This window comes from Gossypium arboreum, chromosome 10 (genome assembly GCF_025698485.1).
Source record: "Gossypium arboreum isolate Shixiya-1 chromosome 10, ASM2569848v2, whole genome shotgun sequence".
In the NCBI taxonomy this organism is placed as follows: Eukaryota; Viridiplantae; Streptophyta; class Magnoliopsida; order Malvales; family Malvaceae; genus Gossypium; species Gossypium arboreum.
In genome coordinates, this window is record NC_069079.1 from 45,012,592 (window position 1) to 45,039,388 (window position 26,797).

Genomic DNA, 26,797 nt, shown 5'->3' on the forward strand with positions numbered 1-26,797 from the left:
ATGAAATATTATATATTATATATTTTATACCTAAAGAATAAACATAAAACATAACCATTAAAAAAATATAATGTAAAATATAAAAATAAAATATAATTTGAGGAGAAAGAAAACTCAATTCATAGAACCTTAGCTTAGTTGATGCTTGACATCAATATTATTGTCCATATAAAAATACATGCATTCAAGTATATTGAAAAACATTTATCTTCTTATTTTAATCTTCTCAAGTTTATTTATTTATTTATTTTGTAAACAACACAGAGAACAAAGGCAATGCTGCCCCTATATCATCATTATGCAAAACCCTCAAGACAGCATCTGGTGGTGCAAAGCAGACATGGAGCCCCAGTTCCCATTCGAAAGCCATACCAGCCATCCCAGGCTCATTATTACTGTTCAATCAGTTCATACCAATTCACGGATCAACTGGTTTTCTCCTTTACTCCAGACGGAGGTACCAACGGTATCAACAACTATGCTTAAAAAAATTTAAAGGAAATTTTGCACGGGGCAGGGATGTGGGCAGGAATGCAGGCCGGATTTTCGTTCAAAGAAGAATTTATGAAACATTGGCTGCCGTTTTCAATAGCTCGAGGCATCCTCAAGTTTGTAAACAAGCCATTTCTTTTTTTCTTTCATCTCTTCATCCCCTTGACTGCAATGAAATTCCATGCACTGATGAGAGAGTTTTGTGTTGGAAAACCCATCATAAGCAAATGGAGAAACCAGTGCAGAAGAACAAATTACAGCACATATTTGTGGTTTCTTCTTATATTTTCCATTGTTGTATTAATCCTTCTTCATCACCTGTTCTTTTCAATGGATGCTCCAACTTCATCACACCACCACTCCAAGAAGAAGATTCGTAGTTTAGTTGGTGAAAGTTCAAGTCAAGATTCATGCTTGGGTCGATATATTTATATCCATGATCTTCCCAAGCGATTCAATCAAGATTTGCTCACCAACTGTCAGATTCTTACAAGGCCCACTGATAAAACCAGTATGTGTGTATATGTACAAAATTCTGGTATTGGTCCTCAGATTCAAAACTCTGACACTTCGGATATATGGAACAGCAATTGGTTTTCGACGAATCAATTCATATTAGAAGTTATTTTCCATAATAGGATGAAGAAATACAAGTGTTTAACTAATGATTCAATCGTTGCTTCTGCCATTTTCGTCCCGTATTATGCTGGTTTGGATCTTCGTCACTATCTATGGGGATTCAATGCTTCCATGAGAGTTTCCTCGGGTTTTGATTTGATTAATTGGCTTAAACAAAGACCCCAATGGAAATCCATGTCGGGTAAAGATCATTTCTTGGTTTCCGGTAGGATTGCTCGTGATTTCAGGAGAAAATCCGACAGAAAATCTGAATGGGGAAGCAACTTCAGATTCTTACCAGACTGTAAGAACATGTCGATGTTAACAATCGAATCAGGTCCATGGGAAAACGAAATAGCTGTTCCATACCCGACTAGCTTCCATCCTTCAACAGGTGATCAAGTTCTTCAATGGCAGAATCTAATGAGAACCCAAAACAGGTCATACTCATTCTCTTTCGCAGGTGGCTCAAGAAACCGACAAAAGAAATCAACAAGGAATGAGATCATCCGCCATTGCCAAGCTTCAAAGCTCTGCAAATTACTCGACTGTAACTCAGTGGGACATAAATGTGATGATCCGTTGAACTTGATGAACTTATTTGGAAGGTCAATCTTCTGCTTACAACCACCAGGGGATTCATTAACGAGAAAATCTACATTTGATTCCATTTTAGCTGGTTGTATCCCGGTGTTCTTCCATCCAGGGAGTGCTTACACACAATATTTATGGCATTTACCAAATAATTACACCAAGTATTCTGTATATATATCGGCAAAAGGTTTGAGATCGGGAAAAGCCAGAATTGACGAGACATTGCTTCAAGTTTCCAACGACGATGAATTGTCAATGAGAGAAGAGGTGATAAGATTGATTCCCAGGATTATATATGCCGATGGACGATCTAGATTGGAGAGTACTGAAGATGATGCATTTGATTTGGCAATCAAGGGAGTTTTGAAAAGAATAGAGACATTAAGGGGATGTGGCATTTGATTAGTGTATTGAAACTTGAGTGTTGCATGCTTTCAAGTTTAAATTCTAGTTTGTCAAAGTTAAAATTTAATCCATCTATTTTAATCTTTACACTTTTTAAATTTTAAAATTTCAATCTTAACCTAAATAGTAGCAATTTAATTTGTTTAGTTAAATTTAATTACTAGTCATGTACTATGTGTACAATTATAGATTTAGCCTATATTCTTCAATTAGATCATTGTAAGTCCCTATATTTTTGAATTTTTAAATTTCAATCTTAAGGCAAATAATATTTGTTAATCTATTAATTGGATTTTTAGTAAGTAATATACAATGTTATTTGAACAGAACCAAACCGATCGGGTATTGATCTAGAGAGGAGCATTGAATTGATTGAATCGGGAACCGATACAGGTAAAAAACCAATTGAACCAAGCAGTTGAATCGAAATATTGTATTTTGTTATTATTTTTTTAAATTTTTTAATAATTATTTAATTGGACCGATTGAACCGATTGGCGAACCGATGGCCTGACCAGTTCGACCATCAGTCCGGTTTAAAAAAATTAGTAATATGCGAAAATAACAAACAAGTATGTCATTACGTATATGATAATATGTGTACTACATAATATTTTGAAAATATCAAATTTAATGAATTTAACAATTATCGTTTGCTAATGATTGAACTTTTAAAATTAAAAAGTATAGGAACTAAAAGAACCAAATTAAAACATAAAAACTAAATCCATGACTTTCATAATGTACAGGATTAATATTAGAATTTAATCTTTACAAAATTTGTGCAAAGAAGCACAATTCAATAATGGAAACATGTTGTCCGGTAATTATTTATGCTACATTAGATTACAAGTGTAATAACATAAGAAAAAAAAACATATTAAATATATGTGTTAAAATTGTTACACATAACATAAAAAATAATTAGTACAAAAATTACAAGGATGAATAAAAGCTCTTGTAAAAGATAATATATCTTCAAAATAAGCAAAACTTTTTCCTTCTATTTGCCACAAACAAGTCATGTTAGTGGCTAATAATTACTAATTGTATTTAATTTATAATTAATTTATAATTAAAACATGTGAAAAAAAACAATACTCTCACTAAACGTAGCATTATAATTTAAGGTTTAACAAACATACTAGTTGAACCCCAAACTTCCAATTGGATATTCTAAATACTTGTTAAAATATACCAAGGTATATTCAAATTATAACTAAAATTTGCTTCTATTTACATTGCAGAATAAAAATAATGAAGAGCAACATAACATTTCAATTTTTCTTTTAGATAAAAAGAAGATATAAGCTTTAACACAACATATTATTAATCAACAAGTCTTCAATAGGTAATTCCCATTATGTTACTAATTTGGATATGTTCAAGTTTCTTTAGTGGATAGATAAACTTATAAAGCTTTTGATCTTCATTGATTGAGATACTAGCCATAAAATTAGTTGCATGATTAGCCTCAAAATGGGCTTGATAAATATAGATGACCTACTACCTGAGTTTCATGGATGCTTTTTAGACTACAATCAAATTTTAATAACACTTGAAGATAAAGAAAAGAACCTTCTTTATTATAGAAAATGGTTTATTTTGTTACATTCGTATCTTTTAGTTTAAACAAGTGCAGCGACACCTATTAAAGATAGAGGTTTAAGTAGATGATATGTTGGTTAAAAGTATTTCCATGGAACGACGTCTAATAGATCTATAAGAAACTTTTTGTAACGCCCCCACGCCCGAAACTGTCGCCGGAGTCGAGCTTGAGGAGTTACCGAACATAATTTATCAAAATAAGAACTTCAAATCTTTTGTTTCTACATTCACAGCTTTCTAGCTACTCGCGTCACAGTTACAAGAAAAATCATATCTCGAGTTACGAAACTCGAAATCAAGATCCGTAAATTTTACATAAATCTAGACTCATATATATATTTACTAATTTTTTTCTAGAATTTTTGGTTGGGTCAATTAGTACAGTTTATTAGTTAAAGTCTCCCCTGTTTCAGGGTTCGACTGCTCTGACATCTGTGTATTACGAATCAGATATCTCTCTATACAAAATTTCAATGACTACGAGGTTTGTTTATATTAAAACTAGACTCAATAAGGAATCTGTAAATATAAATAATGACTTCTAATTATTTTTTTACAATTTATTATGAATTTTTAAAGTTAGAACAGAGGATCTAGAAATCACTCTGGCCCTGTTTCACAAGGTTTCAAATATCTCATAAAGTATAATTTATATGCCTGTTTTTTATTTTATCCATATGAAAATAGACTCATTAAGCTTAAATTTCATAACTTTCTCATCATTTAATTCCATTTATACTATTTTTAGTGATTTTTCAAATTCATGTCATTGCTGCAGCAATATTCTGTTTTAAGGCAAATTTCATCTTTTCATGAGTTGTTATGAACTAGATAACCTATTAAACTTCCATGATATCAAACATGATCTAAATTTAACCATCACCATGACTTATCAATATCAAACATTTTCTCAACCAATCATGGCCATATCATAAAATTATTTACACAAAATAAATATATTGCTATACATGCCATACTTAAGTTTTACAAGCCATTTACCCAGATGAAAGTCCTTTGGATAGTGTGATCGAACCTTCGACCCGTCCCGATTCCCGAGCTGGCTTGTTCAAAACTACAGTAAATAAAGAGGAGGGAGTAAGCATAAATGCTTAGTAAGTTCATATGTAAATAACAAGTAACATAACAATACAATTATACCAAACAACTTTAGCATGGTATCACCAAAACATATATCATATTTCTAAACATCATTCATCATCTTACTACCTTATCGTTGTTGTATCTATTATCAACCCGAGGGTTAAGAACATACCTGTCCAAAGTGTCCATTTCACAACACTTACCAAAACGTCGCTTGCATCTTAAGTGTTCTTTCATTTCACTAGAAATTTCACCCGTTGAACACATCGGAATACAACTTGGATACACGGATAATTTGCACATAAGTGCCTCATATGTAACTAAGAAATCATGTAACCCGCCCCTAAGTGAACTCGGACTCAACTCAACCAGCTCGGGCGTTCGCATCCATAAGTGAACTCGGACTCAACTCAACGAGTTCTGATGCCTAGTTACATTTCACGAACTCGGACTCAACTCAACGAGTTCGGACATTCGCATCCATAAGTGAACTCGGACTCAACTCAACGAGTTCGGATGCTCAACCATCCTAGTGACATGTCACTTGTATCCTAATCTATTCCTAAGGTTCAAACGGGCTTTTTTCCTCGATCTCACATTGCCGTCTTCCATAGAATATCGGAACCGATACTCGGTAGCAATTCATATTTATCAAGTAGTAAACATAATTTGCATATTACTCAACATTAACCACAGAGCATAATATTTCACGATAAAAAAATCAGCATATCATATAATTAACATCAATAACTTAAAAATAACAATTATGCTACATTATTTACACATGAACTTACATTGTATGCGAAAATGGCTACTTTTACCATTTCGTCCACAACTTGGTATTTTTCCATTTTAGCCCGAATTTCAATTTTCCTTGCTAATCGAGCTTGGAAGCTTGAAAAACCCTAGCCATGGTTTCTCCTTGCTATATTCGGGCATGGGGTTGAAGATGAGCAAAATTGACTTTTAATTTTGTATTTTAATTTATTTTACCCCTAAATGACCAAAATGCCATTACTACTAAATTTTCCAAAAATTCCATCCATGTCCAATTTTTGTCCATAGACTTAGAAATTGGTAAAATTGCTATTTAAGACCTCCTAATTAATATTTCAAAACAATTTCATACTAGAAACTTCTAGAATGCAAGTTTTACAAATTATTCGATTCAGTCCCTAATTTCAATTTAAGCACTTTATGCATAAAATTTCTTCATGAAATTTTCACACAATCATGAAATCATATCATAGACCTCAAAATAATCATAAAATAATTATTTCTATCTCAGATTTTGTGGTCACGAAACCGCTATTCCGACTAGGCCTAAAATCAAGATATTACACTTTTCAAGTCATGAGAAGGCATGATATGGAACTGAAACAAGCTAAATTCTCATTTGGTGTTGGGCAGGGAAATTTTTTGGCTTTGAGAGTTCAAATATAGGGATAGAAGTTAGAACCGAGAAAATACAAGTTGTCTAGGATATGATCCCCTCCTTAAATAAAAACACACTAGGGACAAAGGTTGACAAATAGGATTGTGGCTTTTAATAGATTTGTTTCCAATATGGTGGACAAATACCTTTCAAACCCTCAAATTCCCTTTTCAATGGAATAAGGCTTGTTAGCAATCCTTTGAATAATTAAAAATTTATTTAAGCTCGCCACTGCTTCTCACTTGGCCTTCCTTAATTTATAGCTTTACTTAGTAGCCTTAGATGAAATAGTAGCTACATTCTTAGTTAAAGAAGAGGGATCATCTTGACACCGTATTTACTATGTCAATAGAGTAGTACAAGATGCATAAATAAAATAGGAAAAGCTTATTTTATACATCAGTGAGTTTTGCTTATGGTGTTTTTACACAATTTTGATGTGTTTGGTTAGCTAACTTTGCCTTAGTTGGTTTCTTCTTTCCCTTAGCTTTTTATTTCTTCTTAATAGTTATGTTTGCCTCAGGCTTCTCCTGAACCGACTTACCACCTTTCAACATCAACTCATAAATTCCTTCATGAGCTGAGTCAAAGTAAGCACCTTGTTCCCCAATTTGTAAGCGGTCCTAAAGCTAACAAACTCATTGGTCAAAGAATTGAAGACTATTTCAATCTAAGTGTTCACATCTAGTTTAGCCCTATTATGCTTCGCTTCTACAAAGAATCCTATAAGCTTAAGCATATGTTCTTTGACCAGAGTGTCGAATTTCTGCTAAGAGTTCATCAAATTTATAATAGTAGATTGTCGAGCCAATGCGACTTGACCTCTGAGCAAATCCTCCAAATTTGTCATGATCTCTTTTGTAGTACAAAAATTCCTATGTTGCGTTTGTAACACATTTGTAACACCCTATACTCGGCCTGGTCGCCAAGCCCGAATATCTAGATGCCACACCACTATCTTATATCATACACAACAAGTAAAAGTTTATTCTGAATGAAACGTCTTCCATATTATAATTCGCATAGGTTCTTGATCGAACATTTTCTTATTGTCGATTATACATGTTGAACATACATCAAAAGGTCTCAAAATAGTAATTAAACATGCATAAGGTCCATTTAACAAAATCTCAAAACTGTCACGTATGTATCAATACTGACACTAAGGTATTGATATTTTTTGTAATGCCCCAAAAAATTTAATTTTTTACTATTAGATTTCTGTCGTAATTGAGTTTTTGTATCTGTGGTTGTGTGCTCTGCTTATGTGATAGAGGTCAGGAGTTTGAGTCACATCTTTAAAAGTTCTGTTATTTTATTTTAAGATAACCTCTATCTTTGAATGACATATTAAGTTTAATTTAGTGTAAACATGTGTCAAGAATGAGCATGTTGGTTCATTGGTTAAGCTTTTGTATTCTGTTTGGTCCTATGTTTGAATCCCAGGGTATGCGATAGGGAACATTTTTGCTAAGTTCTAGAAATCTGATTGGAAGTTATTAAGATTTAAAATTAGTCGTCATCTTCTATTTGTTTCCTACTTTTTCTTGTTCTTTCCTTTCCTTTTCTCTTTTTGATTCTTTTATTTTTCTTCATTTCGATTACTGTCATAAATGAGTAAGGGTCTAGTCGAATTTATACATTGTTAATTGCCTTGATCTAAAGGTTATTAAGTAAGTTTCACCGTCAATTCGTAAAATCCTATGGTTTCCTTTTTGTTTTTCGTAGAATGTTATGAGTTGGGCATTTTGAGTGCATTGTGTAATTTCTGATAATTAGTCGCTTGGTTTCCTCTTAGGTGGGCATATTGGGAGTAGCAAACCTGAACTTGAAAATTTGAGTAATTATTATTGACTTTCCAGTAAGTTTGATTTCGTTGAAGGTTTCGTGTAGAAACTTTTGACATGTAAATGTGCATTATTGCCGATAAAGTTGGTTAATTGAGTTATTGGATGCTCGTTTTATGCTTCGGAGATCCTTTACGTTGTTACTTCTTCGAAATCTCTTCAGGAATGTACCAGAACCCCCGTTTTGTGATTTTTGGATGTCGAAAAAATATGGTTGTTGACACCGCACGAACGTGTACCAGGCCATGTGTTAGGCTGTGTAACACACTGTTCACTAAATACGAGTCACACGGGCAAGGGATACAAGCGTGTGTCAGGCCATGTGTGGTCAGTTTAGTACAAAGTTCACATAGGCCAAAGACACAGGTGTGTGTCTAGGTTGTGTTACTCACTGAGTACAAAATAAGAAACACACAGGCTAAGGACACGGGCGTGTGCCCAAGCCGTGTGACTTACTGTCATTTTTGGATACCACATGGGCCAAAGACATGGGTGTGTGTCTAGGCCATGTGACTCACCGTTTATGATTTAGAACTACACGAGCAGATGATATAGGCGTGTGTTAGGCCGTGTAAGACACACGGATAGGCATACGGGCGTGTGCCAAGTTGTATGGGGTGTGGATAAACTCTGGAACATTTCTCTGAGACTGTAATCATTGTCTAACATGAAAATTGGTCTTCCACAGTGTAATTATGATCTGAATTAGATTGTATGAGTGTCATTAGATGTTTTGATGTAAGGTATTGATTATATAAATGTATGCATATTGTGAAAATTGTCGACGATATTGATCTATATCACTTGATTATGAACTGTGTTTGAATAGTTGAGTATATGTACATGTTATATGTAACCTACATTGCATGGGATGGGAATTTTGTAAAAGAGAAAGTAATTTGTTATGATTCAATGGCTAAGTCACGATTATATGTGAATTTGGCATTTTATTGCATTTCGATCTGGTAGCCAATCTACACATGATTTAATGTGTCAAATTGACACATCCTGTGTGTAGGGTTGGATGAGTATTAAATGCCCTTAATGGTGTGTTGGGATGGTCAGAGATGGTGTGCAGCGGTGAGGGTAGGAATAACTGCATCTGTTTCTAATTTGTACTGTATATGAACTGGAATCATTCTGGCACATAATTGATACATTTAAATATGCACTGGTTAATCTTTGATATTGATTGGCATATGAGATTCAATAGTTTACTATTGCAATTGTGCTTTTAGTTGAACCTATTACGATTATATGTTAAGTTCTAAACTCAGTTTGTTACTAACTAAATTTCAAGCAACCCAAAGTATTGATCGGGTCGGTGTGGTGGGAGCTCGGTCAACTCGTTTTTACCCTTTATGATTATTATTAGTCATTTCAACATTCTCTAGTAATATGACCTTAATGTTGTTGGATTATTGGCTAACCTTTATAATTGTTACAAATTGTCGAACGGTTTCTTTTATTTGTGTTATAAAATGGGTTTCTCTAGTAATGTCAATGTAACTCTTCGGATTTGGTCTAGACACTTAGGTCGGGTTTGGGGTGTTACATTTTCCTTAAGTAGTATTGGTACCACCTAGAAAATCAATATCAAACTTGCAATCTGTTTCTTGATTAAAAACCAAAAGTCTCGAAAATTATCAGTACTTGTCATGAAATATCGATACTTTAACCCTGAGTATCGATACTCGAGCAAATGTATCAATACCAAATCTCTATTTTGGCTTTCTGCATGTTTCGAAACATAGAGGTATCGATTTTAAAACCCGATTATCGATACCTTTTCTTCAGACCTAAAAAATACAGCATATATAAGCAATTAATCCATTTCAATTTAGTTCCTAAACATCGTACATCAATTCCTTCGATGAATAATCATTCAATGGGCTAATTAGGAGTTCAATATCACAAAATCGTGTTCGAGCAAGTAACATTAATCCATCCTTATGTTCATGAACTCAAGCATAACAAAAACATGTAACCCTTATAAACCGAACCAAAAACCAACAAAATGTCTAGAAGTTAACATGGCTATAAACAAGTCTACCACATTGTGTTTTTGCTTAATGTAAATAAATATAGAACACCTACGAAATAATGCAAAAGTCTTGCTTGAATCACCTCTCGGAACCAAATCGCTCACACAGACACATTACTAATCTAAGATGGTTTAAAAGGAGTGGGGGAGCTTAACAAGCTCAGTGAATACTCAGAATAACCACAATGCAAATAATTCATCAAGCATCAACGAAACAATTATATAGCATAACCTTAACAGTTCCAACTCTAGTGTCATTTTATACTTACTCATGCATTATTACTAGTTCTTTTACATGGTAAACATATTCACTTTTAAGCATATATCCTATTACACATATAATCACCTAACATCCAAACATATATCACAATATTCAAAACTTCTTTATAGATAAATTGTACAATGGTCATATACTCATTTAGGCATACATTACGTTACACATATATACATTTTAAGATAATTTGACACTTGAGCTATGAAACATAAAAGTTAGCTCTATCATCACTCATCGGATACGCAGATCTACAACACACCAAACATAGACTCATAGAGTCAAACATATCCCAAAAGTGAAGCATAAAGCTAACACTCTCCTTATTTCCCCTCACATGTCCCGTTGAATGGAGCTTAGCTCACATTCCTTTATCCCTCCAACAAGTCCCAGGGCCTCAATGCCCAGAATTACTGTACATATAGGTGAGTACTCACAATCCTATGACATACCAACTATATTCAATGGTTTCAAGATCACAAGGCCAAAATATCGAAAAAAAAACATGTCACTTACCGATTATCCGTGCACTATCACTGCATATTTGCATCTTTAGCAAAACACTATCACTGTCATATAACACATATATATCATGTATACATCTTCACTTTCACAATAGTTATCATATCCACATATCACATGCTATAGCATCTCATCCCAATTCATATATTTACATTCACATAAGTATATAAATCACAAGATAAACATAGGTACGAGAAAGCTTACACTCGAAATTTAAAGTATGGGTTTAGTCTACTACTAAATTCCCAAATAACACATTGAATCATGTCCACAAGTAATTATTCCAAACACTCACCAATTACACTTTCATTGAAAAAGCTAAAAGCTCAAACTAGCTTTTCCTTGCATTTATCTCTACTCATAGAAGGTTCTATCGAATCTAGAACTTCAACACAACAGATTCACACAACAATACATCCAAAAATCAGCTAAGGACTCATTACAAGCATACAAGACATAAGCCTAAACTAAGTTCTCATGTAACCGAAACTTATAACATAGCAAACTTTAAATTCAAATATCTAGATCTATAATTAATATTTTCACCTAAAACCAATTCCGTTCATCTTATAATTCACCTACGACTAATTCTCAACCTTTAGACTACAATAAAATACTTAATTCATAGTATCAAATTTTTTGACATATTTTATGACTATTTTTCAAAAATTCATTAAAACTGAAGAAATATTTAACGAAACTTCAAAGTAAGTTTAGAAGCCTCTTAATCATGTCAAAACTAATTGGAAAACACTTTGAAACCACGTTTTTACTCAAAATCCTGAATTTCACCATTAACAACCTAATTTTTGGATTTTATTTAAAACATACTATTTAGTGGCTAAAAACTTAGTTTTAAAGACTAAATAATGTTTAAAACTAATTAGAAGTTGAACTGTTACCTTAGATGACGGAAAATCAAGCATTTGATCAAAAACCCGAAAAACTCGAAAGCTTGACAATGGAAGAACTATGGTGCTTTTGGGTGTTTTTCTTGGTCTTTTTATAGAGGTTTGTAACTTAAAAGTTGATAGAAATTAAAAGGATTTATGATTTGGAGTTCAAAATTAATTGGAATAGAAAGAGAGAATAAGGGACGAAAAACACTAGTTTTGGGGGTTGTTTTCTGTGAAATAATTTGGAGATTGGAGGATTTTAGCTTGAATTTTAAAATCTGGTTAAATTGCTTCATAAAATTTCTATGTTTTGAATCTTTTACAAATCAGCCCTTTTTTGCAAAATTAAAGGTATTTAGAACTCATTCTCAGAAATTGATTTAATTTTCTAAAAACCATAATTGAAAACATTATTGGTATATCATGTCACAAAATTCCAAACACTTTAAGGCTGAAATTCTTAATATTCCCCTAAAACTCCTAAGCCCTATTTTGGGGTGTTACAACACTACTCATGCTAGCTAACATATAACATCAAGCAATCGAGGTAGAATCTCTCTAGCGATTTCTTGCTCTAGGCTGAGCTTCAGATGACAAGGTTTGTCAAGGGAGAATTTGTGTTTCTCATAGCTGAAAACTATCAACAAGTTTTGTTCCTATTCTCGAAAGTTATCTCCATTCAATTTAGGCTTAGGGATAAATTTAGCCACTAACGTTTGCATGTTTTGTCAAAATGGCCCTAATTGTATTTTTTGGCCTTTTTTGGCCTTTTTTGGCCATCAACCTTTGTTCTTTTTTTCAATATGCTTTTTCTAGCGGATTAATTGAAAAAATTTAAGGTTTCATTTTTTGTTTTCTTTCAAAAGGTTTCAACCTTTCATACGTTTGTCTACTGAGAAGTTTTTCTACTGAGTTAATTCCTTTTAGATAATTAAGTTTATTTCATTTAAATTAAAAGTTATTTTTTAAATTTAATGTATTATTTATTTTATTATTTTTCTACATGTAATTATCGTATTGGGTTGTCTAAGTAATAAATTACATCTTATTAAAATACTTCACATATGAAATTTCACATCATCCCCATTAATTTTTTTTAATGGTACTTTCATTAAATTTGTTAGAAAAAGCGGATTGAAAAAAAAGAACAAAGGTTATGGCAAAAAAAGACTCAAATATACAATTAGGGCCATTTTGACAAAACATGCAAATGTTAGTGGCTAAATTTGTCATGAAACCTTCAATTTATTCTTAATAAGAATGCTAATAAGAGGAGTAGGAGACATGTTTGAACTAAAAACAATAAAAATTCACTAATTACTATATTTGCATTAAGCAAATATTTTCATTTCAACAACATAGCAAGAACATGGATTACATTCAACAACCATTCTCAGTAAGAATGTATGTGCCTTGTATCAAAGTCTTGAAAAATAGTTTTTTGTTGCTACGATAATTCTCACACCCATATATAATGTTGCCTTGGGATCTCATGATTCACTAGCAAAAACGTGAATTACACCCAACCAATTCGTGAATCTTGATTCTCAAAAATCCTCACGAATCAATGACCGTTTAACATTTAACCATCATCTCTAGCTTAAATATCGTTTCTTGGGAAACTATTTAATAAGAGACGATCTTGAGTGTATAACCATTGACTCAACACCCATCATGAACCTGCTTTCATTTTGAGTCATCTTGGGACAATCTCACTGAAAGTCATGCATGACTAGTTGTCATTAAAAGGAAATCTCATCCAGCGAACCCACATGATAAAGTTTACCTTGGGGTACAGCCAAGGTAGGAATCGACTCAAAATTTTATCATGTTATCACATAAGGGCCATCAATAGAGGCCATAGGTATTGTTCAATGAAATTTTTCCACTCAACATTTTAAAAAACATGCAAGGTTCTATATGACATGTTTCTAATATATGCATGACATGCAATGTCAATTTTATAACATTCAAAGTCATTTATTCACAAGAATCAATCAATCATAAAACAAAAAATTTTGGTTCTTTAGAGTTTTTCTTTTAAAGGAAAAATCGAAGACGTGAATGTGAACCATGCACCAGGTAGGGTCCCAAGAAAGGAAAGTGAGCCATATTTGACCACTTAAAAACCAAGTCCTTTCTTGGCAAAGTCAATCCTAGACATGCACTTTCTCATTACTACACTTCTCACAGCAATCGAATAACTTAAAGAAGTGAATGAAACAATACAACACATGTATTTTCTTATTACCACACTTATTATTTAATCGATCAACTATAGATCATCTCATACATATATATCAAAATTATAATATAAATATTATAAAAAAATATAAAAACATATATATAAGGAGATAGGTAATTAAAATAAAATTGTTAGCCAAGGTTTATACGGTTCTATTTCTAGAAAAAAAATGAAAAACAAAAAATTACACAATTTTTCACAGGAAGGAATTCCTTGGGTCTTCAACTGCCATCGCTCCATTTTCTCGTCATCATGGGCTTCTTATGGAAAAATTATATTTAAGTTCTATGTTCGAGTCTGACTCACAAGAATTCTATGAATTTTTTTTAAAAAAAAACCTACGTGGAGATGATAGTCCACGGTCTATTTCCTAAGAACTACAACCTTGACAAAAAATAAAAGTTATATAAAAATATATATATAATATCGCATCCATTCTCATATATAACTCAAAACATGTATAAGATCTAAAGAATACCACATTCTATGTAATCAAATCATTCAAGAAGAGAAATATATTTTGATTATTTGTTTATACTCATAGATAGAGCACAACCTAACTCATGATACCAATTGTAGGAACATCAGATTTGAAAAACGCAATAGAAAATAGATTTGAGGAAAAATCTGAGTTTAATTTTTTTTTCAAAAATAAGAACTTGGTTGTGATATCTAAAGTAATACATTTAATCAAAATTTTACCTTTTTGATTCGTCTAGGGTGAACGCTTTGACCGAGTAGTCTTCTCTACTATCCTTAAGTCCACGTTTACCAAGTGTGGGCTCGCTTCGAATCAGAAATATTTTTACAAAAATTACCAATGGCGTAATTTTACAATTTCTTTAAACTTTTGGGTCAAGTTGTAAATAAGAAAAATATCTCTAGATATCTTCTGAAATAATTTCTCCTGAGAATAATCTCTTTACAACTTTCTCTTGAAAGTCAAGTGTGTAAAATAATAACTCATAACTCTCTTTATATAAGGACAGTTTAAAGAGTTCAACTATGATTAAACTTAATCACTTTAATATTAAATTAATAAAATACTTATCAAGATAAATATTTGATTAAATTTAATATTAAATCTATTAAATTAATATTATATTTATCTACAATATAAATATTAAATTAAGCTTAATATTAAGACAATCACTTTAATATTAAATTAATAAAATACTATTAAGATAAGTATTAAATTTAATTTAATATTAAATTTATTAAAATAATATTATTTTTGGAATAGATAATTTGAAATCAAATTATCTGATAGAGTCCTATTAGAAGTGTAATTCTTTCACTACTCAACCATCGAAAAACCACCTGCCGACCATTGAAACACCACCATCGCAATTGCCAACATTGTTGTGCCTGGTGGTGCCATCGCAAATGCGAGACCCTCGCGACACTCTAAGCTGGTTCGGGCCTAGTGACAACCGATTAGTCCAGTCCAGCCATCGGTTGGACCATCGGCTCGATTTCACATACCAGGCCCAATTCGACCAAATTTTGGATCTCAGTCTCAGTTTTGGATTCTTGGGCCCAATTTTCGATCTCAAGTCCAATTTTCAAGTTCAATTGCCCATTGGGCCAATTGTTAACTTGAAAATTAATTTCTAAAAATATCATATTAATTTCTAATAATTTGATTAATTTAATTTTCCCAAAATTCACTTAGATTTTTCAAATTAATTTTTCAAGAAAATTATTTAATCAAATTTTCTAATCAAACAGTTCTCAAGACTGCCGAATTTAATTCCATATCGAATAAATCGACTCAATTAAATTATTTCCAAAGTCATAGAATTTTCTTCTGGTTCAAATGTAGTCTGATAAGCTTTTATTGAGCTAGTGGAAGGACTAATCATACATATACAATTAGGCTCTGATAATTGCAATTATGTTCAAAAGCATCATTCTGATAATTCACTTTCACTTAATCATGAAGTTAGTCCACAAGAAGTACCATGATTGAAAACTTTTTATTTTATACTCTTTACGAAAGTAATTCATCCTGCTGCTTTGTCCAATGACCTTATCATGTATGTGTTACCCTCATATGATATCCTTGATTCCTTTGAGTTAAATTCATTCACTCAATACAATCATATTTTATCTCATTGTTACCATTGTGTCTTCTTAATGATTAATATGATCAGTATCAACAAATGGCTGTGATAAATTGCTCGTTTGAGAACAAGCAACTCGTGGACATGTTCCAAATTTATCAATCCATACAATGCCAATGATATGATATCATTAACTCTTTAATTGAGCTATGAATTCCATTGTTGCTAGTAAAGCCATGTTATACACAAGTCATGTACCCAACATACCGGCTATATGGTCGATCATCTTTAGAGCATAAGCCTCCACTTATATCAAAAAGCACGAGTTACATATGCATGGTCAATGACTAACTCAGGATTTAGGTAAATCACACAATGAATGTCACAAGTGAATTAATTCACAAGTGGATTCAGAATTGATTCATTTTGAGTCCAATCCAATGTATCATTCTTCAATGAATACATCTATGTCTCTACCCTTAGAGTCAACTATTCTGATAGCCAACACTAGCTTTCTCCCTTATTGGAATTGTAGACGAAATAATAATCCTTCTAAGCATTTGAATCAAATGCTCACTTTGATTCTTTTTACGGGATCCCAAACTTGTTTAGATTATCTACTAAAGTAAGTTGTCTTTCTTGCAATATAAACATTCTTACAGTGCCACTTATCATCAGTTTGAACTTAGACAATCAATGAGCTAATATTTATTTGTCACAATTTTGCTATGCATGTAAAACATGAAAGAAAGAAACACAAAAGATGTAACACCCCTAACCCCTCTCTGTCGTTAGATTAGGGTCATGGGCATTACTAACACGTCGTACAATTAATTAATTATAATTACACATATATATACTAACCAATAACGATATAATATACAAGGGCACAAACAATCAGTTCATATTATACTTGAAATTATATAATCGAATAATGATTCATGCTATGCAATGCTAAACTTGGTCTACCACTTTCTACACTATTATCACTATTTATACATTACTAAACTTAGCCTTCCACTGTCTACACTCTTATCACTATTTATCCCTTCTTGAATGTCAAAATTCAGATACATATAAGACTATTCCAATTATTAGTATCTGAGTATTAGTCCATACTTCATCTACGATTATCTTTTTAATTTATCTTCGATGAAGTTAGTGAAATACACTTAATTTAGGTTTTCTAATCCATCCCAATTCAAAGTAAAATTTACCCTTATAGCCCCGATTACGAGTCTACAGGACCTTAAAAGTAGTTTAAAAATAGGTAGGGACTAATTTGAAATAATCTGGAAGTTTAGGAAATAATTACAAAAATTTTTCCTCACATGCCCGTGTGGCCAGGCAGTGTGCCTCACACGGCTGAGACACACGCCCATGTCTCAAGCCGTGTAACTCTCTGACTTGGGTCACACGCCCATGTGTGTTTCCCGTGTGTGACACAAGCCCGTGTGGCCAGGCCGTGTGCACCCAAAAGTACCTTAAAGCTCAAGTTTACCATTTCCTACTTACTTGGGCACTAAGCAACTCAATTACCAATCATTTAACCTATTCAAAACACGAATAAACATGCCTAAAATACACCAAAATTCATCACCTAATATGCCTAACCAATGTGCCCTCATTGGTACCACATTTTATATGTTCAAATATATCAACAACACATCAAGCATTCAAGACTTTCATTCATATCACATTTACCATATTTGAAATAACTTTCAACTTCTAAAGTTACCAAATATGAAGTTAAGCATATACCAAGCATTATGGTAAGCTATCAAACTTTAAACTATCACATACCAAAATAAAAACTAGGCTAACATACTAACATAGCCTCAACCACAACTATATACACATTTAACCATCATTTCACTAGCAAATAAGTTAACAACGTTTTATAAACAATACCAACAAAAGGCTCCCTAGGTACATGCCATTACAAAACGAAATATCACCACACTTGAGCTCAAGATTTGTGATTTGATGTTAAGTCGGCAATAATTCGAACAGTACCTAGCTTGCGCACGGACAAAAAACTGCACACTGAGTAAAACTCAATGGTATTTCTATAATCCAAATAATATAAAGTTGATATAAGTATTTAAAATGCAAAATGCAACAAGTAAGCTATGTTCATGTGTTTCAATTCAATAGTATAATTTTTGCTCATTCCTTATTCACATCTACTAAGATTTTCACATGCTCAAATATATAAGTATATATCAATGACATTTCATTTAACATTTGAATACATCATCTCATGCAATGGCATGATTCATATCTTTGATCAATACTTGAATTCATTCAAGTTTCACATCTCAATTTATCATTTCATATCTCATTTTTTATCTCATTATCATTTCTCTTATTTGACATTTCAATATTTTCTCATATCATATTCATTTCTCATCATTGCTATTTCAATATCAATCACTTAACTTATTATTTTACTTTCCCTATTAACAAGACATGGACTCGGACGAATACACAGATCCAACCAACACACCAGTTTGGCACCCACTGCCTCATCAAATAAATCTGCAGTAATAACTGCGCCCAACGCTAGAAAATTGACATCCAATGTCTAATCGGTTAAAGGTTGAAGTAATCCGTGAACTCTTCCTATCCTGTGGCATGCCATATATGTCCGACTCAGTCCGATACAATTAATAGGGATTCACTTCACTTTTAAATACAACCAATGTCTCAATTTTGTTAATATACATATCATCACATATAAGCATATATCTAATTTGATAAAAATCACATTTTTCTCAATACATATATATTCATAATCAGTATATTTCATAATACACAAAATCAATCCATTTCATTTCAATTATGAATTTAATTCAATTCCCAAGTACCAAAGTACTCACCTCAAATTCTTACCATATGCAAATAATTATATATGCAAGAATCTACTATTTAATTCGGATTATAGAAACACAAATTGTGATTTTCGAGCTTTTAGAAGTCGATTTTATCATTCCCCTTTTTACTCGAGGATTTTGATATGATGTTAGCTACGGAATAAACAATTAAATCACATTAATATTACACATTTCAATTTCACATTAATTTTCAATTTTCACACTATATTTTGCTTATTCTTCAATTTAGCCCCTAAACCGAGACTAATTTTAACCTTCACAATTAACTTCATATTTTTATACTAATTTCACTCTAGACCACATTTAGCTTCCTCTTTTCTAATTCGACCCCTTAATTTTGATTTTTTTTAAATTTAGTCCCTATTGTTCAAAATCAACAATTAATTCCACAATTTATTCCTTTTCCATTTCTAAGATAAAAATCTATCTATTTAATCCCTAATACTTAAAATATTCAACAATGTCAACATCTAAAATCTTGAACAATACTAAAAATTACAATATGGGTCGGATAACCTTTAGTACCAGATTCAAAAAATATAAAAATTACAAAAAAAGGGGACTAAATTGACTAACCAATTGAAATTTGAAAGTTTGAAACCCTTGGTGCCATTGGCCAGTTTGTTTCGTTCTTTCTTTTCTTTACTTTAATTTGCATGCAATTGTTTCATCTTTCTTTCCATTTTCTTTCTATTTCTTTATAATGTTTTCATTTTATTATCTTTATTATTATTATCATTATTATTAAAGTTACTTTAATATATAACATATACACATGCAAATTCATTAAACCATAACCGGCCACCTCCCACCATTTTAATAAATGGTAAATTTGCTACTTTAGTCCATTCTATTTCTTGCAATCTATAATTCAACTTTTAACTCTTACACGATTTAGTTCCTATAACTTAATAACTCTTAATTTTACAAAATTCACTATTCCAAAAATTAATTAGCTACCCAACTAACTTCGTAAATATTTAATTAAATATTTAAATATTTACGAGTTTGGTTTATGAAAATGGAGTCTCGAAACAACATTTTTCGACACCCCTGACTATCGGGTCGTTACAAAAGACATAATAGTGAAATGTGAAATTAACTTTATTTATTTATTCAACATTCAAATACATAAAAAAATAATAACATGTTTACTACGATATTGGCATATTTCCTAACACGGATCAACTTGTTGCACACACTATCAAGATTCTGATTCGGTAGTCTTTTAAACATTTTGAATACGGTTATGTGGCATATAAATAGGACTAGTTTTGTACTTATGTTTACTTTTGATGCTCTTGAGTTTGAGTCAAGTATGATACTGATTTTGGATGCTTGAGTATGATGTTTTAAAAGAATTTGTATTGGCAAGTTATTCTTGAAGCATTTGAATGGTAAAATTTGATTGTGTAAAGATTGAGTTAATATGTTTGAAATGGCATATTTATCCGGTTATGAAAATGTGATGGTAACCTAGGTATATTAGCATATGGAATGTTTCTTAATGAAAGGATTTGGTACTCAAGTGCATGGTATTGTGATGAGCCATAATTGAAATGCATAAATGGTAAATGTTTGGATGTTGAATTTGGTTTGTAATTCTTATTTGAATGCTTGAAAGTTCATAATGTGATAAGCGATGTTTTAATGTCTAATTTTTTATAATGAAATGAAAGTTCTTTTGCATAGATGAATGAATACTTTGGCACGTGTTTTGGTCTGGTATGGTACAGGTTTAAATGTGCATGCATGCACCATTGTGTTAGAAATTTAAGTGATTTGAAAGCTAGATCAAAATGACCTATTTTTACATCACACGAGCTGGCCACACGACTGTGTGATAGATATGGGTTGGTGGAACAATCATGTGACTTCTGGTAAAAAGGAATTTTTAGGGTCGCAAGGCTCCCGATTGTTACACAGGCCAGCCATATGGTTATGTGACTACTGAAGGACATGGCTATTTCTGTGCCATACGACCTTAGAAAGTTACATGACCGTGTGTTCCCTGTTTTGCATGAATGTCCTTATCTTTTGAGAATGTTATAGTTTGGTTCTTGCTTGTTCCCGGGTCAACTCTAGAGCTCACATAAGCTTGTACAAGACTTGAAAAAGTTTTAAATTGTAGTAAATGATTAATCTAATAAAAGCTATTGAATTTTGATCATAAATTGTTTGTAACTATTCTGCTTTGTACTATAGCATTCTGTAACTCGATCCCGGCAATAGGGACGAGCGAGGGGTGTTACAATTACATTATTATTCTATTTTATTCCAACAAACTAGTTGTACTTTTAGAAAGCATTTGGTATGATGAAAAGTTATCACTTTTTAAGGAATTTAATTGGTTGGAATGTGATTCCACTGTTTGGTATACAACATTTGGTTTAATTTCCTTGGAATGTAATATCCCTTGGGAATTACTTTCTTACAAGTTATGGAAAGTGATTTCATTGATAATTGTGAGAAAGTAACTTTCCCATGTAGATGAAAAGTAAAAAAGGCTTGCTAAGATAAAAATAACCTTTCTTTTAGGGTAAACTTTCTAGTTAGCCACCAAACTTTTAGGGTGCTTTCATTTTGGCCATCCAAAATAAAATCTTTCCAATTTCTTCACCTAACTCTTAAGGTGCTTTCATTTTAGTCACCCAAGCATTAAATCTCAAACGATGGTTAACTATACATGTCGCATCATGTTTATACTTTCATATTGGTCACCCATATTCTAGGTTGCTTTCATTTTGGTCACCCCAAAAAAGGTTTTTTTTTTTTTTTTTTACTTATTGATCAGGGTAAAAAGTATTAGGGATTCAAGTGAAAAACGGTAGAAACTAAAATAATGCATTAAAAAAATTGTCAAATTGTACTTATTTAACCCCATTTCTGGAAGTTCTAATTTTTTTTTCAAGATTAAAATTTTAAACTTTAAAACATCAAAATCAATTAAATAACTTATTGAAAAATTATATCCCTTGATAATGTCAACTGATTTATTACTATAATATTGAAACTAAATAATTTAATCTCCTTCTAAAAGTTTAAATTTTATTTTATTTTATTTTTCAAATTAAAATAAACTGAAATAACTCATTTTAATAATTTTCTATGAAACACAAATTTCTTTTGATTATAGTATCTTGAATCTTCCATACTAAGCTAAAAGTAAAGAAAAATCTTTGCAATTAATTAATTTAATTAATTTTATCTTTCATACCAAACAAAATTCATAGTTTTATTTATTAATTTTTACCTAAACAATTAATTTAATTAATTGTAATGATTTTCGAAATGGGATAAACAAATACAATTTGATAAATTTTTGGTATTATTTTAGTTTCTACAGCTTTTTTCACTTTAATCCTTAATTGTTTTACCTCAACCAATACTTAAAAAAAAGATTTTTGGGTAACTAAAATGAAAGTATAAATATAAAGTGGTATGTACAGTTAACCACCATTAAAATTTAATGCCTAAATAACAAAAATGAAAATATTCTAAAATTGAGTAACCAACTAAATAATTTACCTTACTTTTATTTGTGTTTTAGGATATTAAATCCTTATTGTAAAAACAAAAATATAACATGACTTTTATTCTCGGTCAATTATTTAAATTCATTGTTTCAAAATAAATATTTTTTCTTTTGTTATAAATATTTTAAATATATATATTTTATTAAATTAAATTTTTTTTTTGAAGAGAAACGACTAGATCTTGTATTTATATAAAAAAGAAGGCCAAAAATAAGACCACCCAAACTGGGTCATCTAAACTGGGCTAAGGTCTGAATAAAGAAATGGCGGTTTTAGTCTGCCATGAGTAAAGTAAAAGCAAATGTAAAGGAACTACAGAAAAAACAAAAACAATAAATGCTGCAGAAAAAGGAAACCTAATCTTTAAGACTAGTCGAATAAAAAAAATAGCCGTAGACCTTTTTTTGTCTTCTTGTCCCATCATCTGTCCCTTTTGTTTTAGATGGTAGCCGTTTCAAAATTTTCTTTACCTGCTACCCATTTCATTTCTTCCCTCATACTTCACTCCTTAGTATGGTTCTCTTCTCCAGTGCCCTTTCGGATACAGAGAGAAACCCCCATTCGCTTGCACTAGGTATGTCTCCTCTTATTTCTTTAAAGCTTCTCGAGCGATCTTGTGTGCAAATACGTTATGTGTTCTGTTTATAAACTGGAATCAGATATTTTGAAAACTAATCTTCTTGCTCTGGATGTCGTGAATAATAGCCCCTATAACTGACTTGTCTTTCTCCATGGATTGGCATTTCTTGATGATTGTCCGAGAATCCCCTATGACCGTTACTGAGGGGAGATTCATCGTAATCCCTAGTTTTGTCGCTTGTAAACCTGCAAGGGCTTCTGCGGCAAAAGGAGAATGAACATTTTTGTGCAGGACTGTCTTTGTTACGGAGAATCTACCTGACTGGCCCCAAACCACCACCCCTGATGCTGATTTAAGAATCCTTTTTATCAAAGGCTGCGTCAAAAGTAATCGTCACTTCGTTATGAGACTCTCGATGACTGTGACTATAATTCATATTTGAGGTACTTGTTCTCTCCTCCAGACCTTCAAGTTCGGCTATATATTTTTTAATTTTATGTGATAACTCCCTCCTATCTCCGATTTTCTTTCATGTATGAGTATATTTCGCGAGTTCCAAATAAACCACATACCAGAACAGATCCTTTTACACTGCTCAGTAGTACTCCTCCTGAAAACCCAAGTAATCCATTTCCGGAATCCCTGATTCGTACTTCCAATAATCCAGGATAGACCTAATAATTGCCATACCTCAACTGTTATAGGACACTGTCGAAAGATATGAGTGATATCTTCTTCCTCTCTTCCGCAACGAGGACATGCTACATTACTAGTAACTCGTTTGTATTTTAAATTAACGAGAGTAGGAAGATAGTTCCAGGATATTTTCCATATTGTAATTGCTATTTTGGAAGGAAGTTGTAGATTCCATAGCTTTTTATAAAAATCCTTAATGTCGGCCTGTATTAAACAAAAATTAGGATCCAAGCTAGACTCTTGTAATAGTTTGTAAGCGTTCCTCACTGAAAATTCTTCGGATGGTTCACCTTTCCACACTTAGAAATCCTCATGAGGAGTTCTGCTAGAGGAATCTGCATTATTTTGAGGGCAATTTCTGTTGGAAAGGTACGCCTAATCAAGTCTGCCTTCCATTTTCTGTCTGCGACTTCTATTAAGTCTGCAACTAACTTAATTCCATTATCATCTCTGTTAGGCCATTCTCCTAGATTGGTACCTGGGATCCAACAGTCATCCCATATAAAAATTCCAGTCCCTCGTCCAACTCTCTAACACAGCCCATCCTGAAACAAGCCTGTGGCAGCCCAGATACTCTTCCAGGTAAGTGAAGGTAGGTTACCTAACTGAGCGTTAAGAAAATCCGACTGTAAAAAATATTTTGCTTTAAGAACTTTCGCTAACAATGAATTCGGATAAGTAAGAAGACACCATCCTTGCTTAGCTAACAACGCAATATTAAACTGGCATAAATTACGAAAACCAAGACTCCCTTTCTCCTTTAAAAGACAAAGATTTTGCCACGTACTCCAATGTATCCCCCTCTTGCTATAACTTTTTTGCCACCAAAAAGTAGCTATGATGCTTTCTAATTCTGAACATAATGATTTCGATAATAAAAAATATGCCATTGAATAGGTTGGAATGGCTTGCAAAACCGTCTTGAGGAATACTTCCTTCCCCCCTTGAGATAAGTGTCTAGTGCTCCAATTGTCAATCCGCTTCTTAACCCGGTCTTTTAGAATCTGGAATGACTCCATTTTCTTTCTGCCCACCATATTTGGCAAACTAAGATAACGCTTTGGATCATTTGAGCTCCGTACTCCCAAAATGCCTATAACCGCTGCTTTGGCTTCTTTTGTCGTGTTTTTACTAAAGAAAACCGTAAATTTTTCAAAATTAACACACTGGCCCGAGCAGATTCTATATTCCCTTAGAATTCCTTTCAATGTGGTAGCCCCTCTACTAGTCGCCTCGCTGAATAAGATACAATTATCTGTAAAAAGTAGATGCGAAATTTACGGTCCACTTCAGCTAGCTTTCACTCCTCTCAATGCTCCTTCTTTAGCTGTAAGCCATAATAAACAAGACAAACCTTCCCCACATAAAAAAAATAAAAATGGGCTCAATGGATCTCCTTGACGAAGACCCCTTCCTGGTTGAAATCGTTCTCTTACATGCCCATTGACCACGACTGAGTAGGAAACAGAATCTAAGCACTTCATAATGGTATCAATCCAAATTCTAGCAAAGCCCATTCGAACCATTATGTCTTTTATGAAATTTCATTCAACTCTGTCATATGCCTTACTCATGTCAAGCTTCACTGCCATAAAGCATTTTTTCCCCAGTTTCTTTAAATTTAGTGTATGAATAATTTCATAGGCCAGCAGAATATTATCCGATTTTAACCTTCCTGGTACAAAAGCGCTTTGAGCTACATCAATACATCTCTCCATTATTCTTCAGAGCTGATTTGCAATAGCCTTAGTTAGCATTTTGTAGATCACATTACATAAACTGATAGGCCTAAATTGCTTCATATTAAATGGATTGGCAATTTTCGGGATGAGTACTATATGAGTACAAATAATTTGTTTAAACTCCTTACCTTCATTAAGAATTTGAAGACAAAAATTGATGACATCCTCCCCTACAATGTGCCAACACTTCTAATAGAAAAGAGCCAGAAATCCATCCTCACCTGGGGCTTTGGTGGGCCTCATTTCAAACACTGCTTCTCGAATCTCTTTTTTTGTATAAGGCGCTGTAAGCCTTTGATTGTCCTCCTCTGAAATGCATCTAGTAATTCCCGACAATAAATGATCAGTTCCTCCTCTTCCCTGAGATGTAAAAAGATTCTGGAAATATTGTCGTGCAATCCCTTCCATTTCTTGAATGGCTTCCGTTTCATTCCCTTTATCATCTCTTAATTTATGAATGCAGATCCTTTTTCGCCTTAGTGATGCCTGACTGTAAAAAAACGTTGTATTTCTATATCCAAACTTTAACCAGTTTACGCGAGCTCTTTGTTCCCAATATCGTTCATCTTTATCAATTTCAAAGTTCAATTGAATCTTTGTGTCAATCATCTCTGCAAGGTTGATATCGTCTCGATCAACTTCTACCAAATTTGAAAGCCTGTTTATAAGTAATTATTTACGTCTCCTTCTATCGATTCTAATTCTCCCTGCTCATCTCTGTAACCCTGTTTTTAGATTATCAAGTTTTTCCAACAGGCCCCCTGAAGCTCACTCCCAAATATTTTAAACCTCCTCACCAAACGAATCCTCCATAATCCACCAGGCTTCAAACTTGAATAGTTTGTTATCCGGCGGTTTATCATCTTTTCTTATATTAATTAAAAGGGGACAGTGATCAGAAAAAGAGTGAGTAACATGAGAGATATTTACCTCAGTAAACATATTTAACCATTCCTTATTTGCAACTCCTCTATCTAATCGTTCTTGGATGTTTGTTTCGGGCAGATTTCCTTTTTCCCAAGTGAACCAAGTCCTAGAGAATCCTAGATCCATTAACTGACAATCTTCCAGGACATTACGGAAAGCTTCCATTCCTCTTTCATCTCGAGGTAATCCTCCCTTTTTTTCAAACCCATACATGATTTCATTGAAGTCCCCACAAACCATCCAAGGAATTCCTTCCTCCGTAAACAAATTTCTCA

General features: G+C 32.6%; 1 protein-coding gene across 1 annotated transcript; it reads left to right on the forward strand.

Annotated features, from left to right (window-relative positions):
* The first annotated feature begins 519 nt into the window (after window positions 1-519).
* On the forward strand, window positions 520-2,106 carry LOC108487942 (probable xyloglucan galactosyltransferase GT15). The gene has a single exon (XM_017792275.1). It carries the CDS (start codon window positions 520-522, stop codon window positions 2,104-2,106), a length of 1,587 nt encoding a protein of 528 aa, XP_017647764.1.
* The last annotated feature ends 24,691 nt before the right edge of the window (window positions 2,107-26,797 follow it).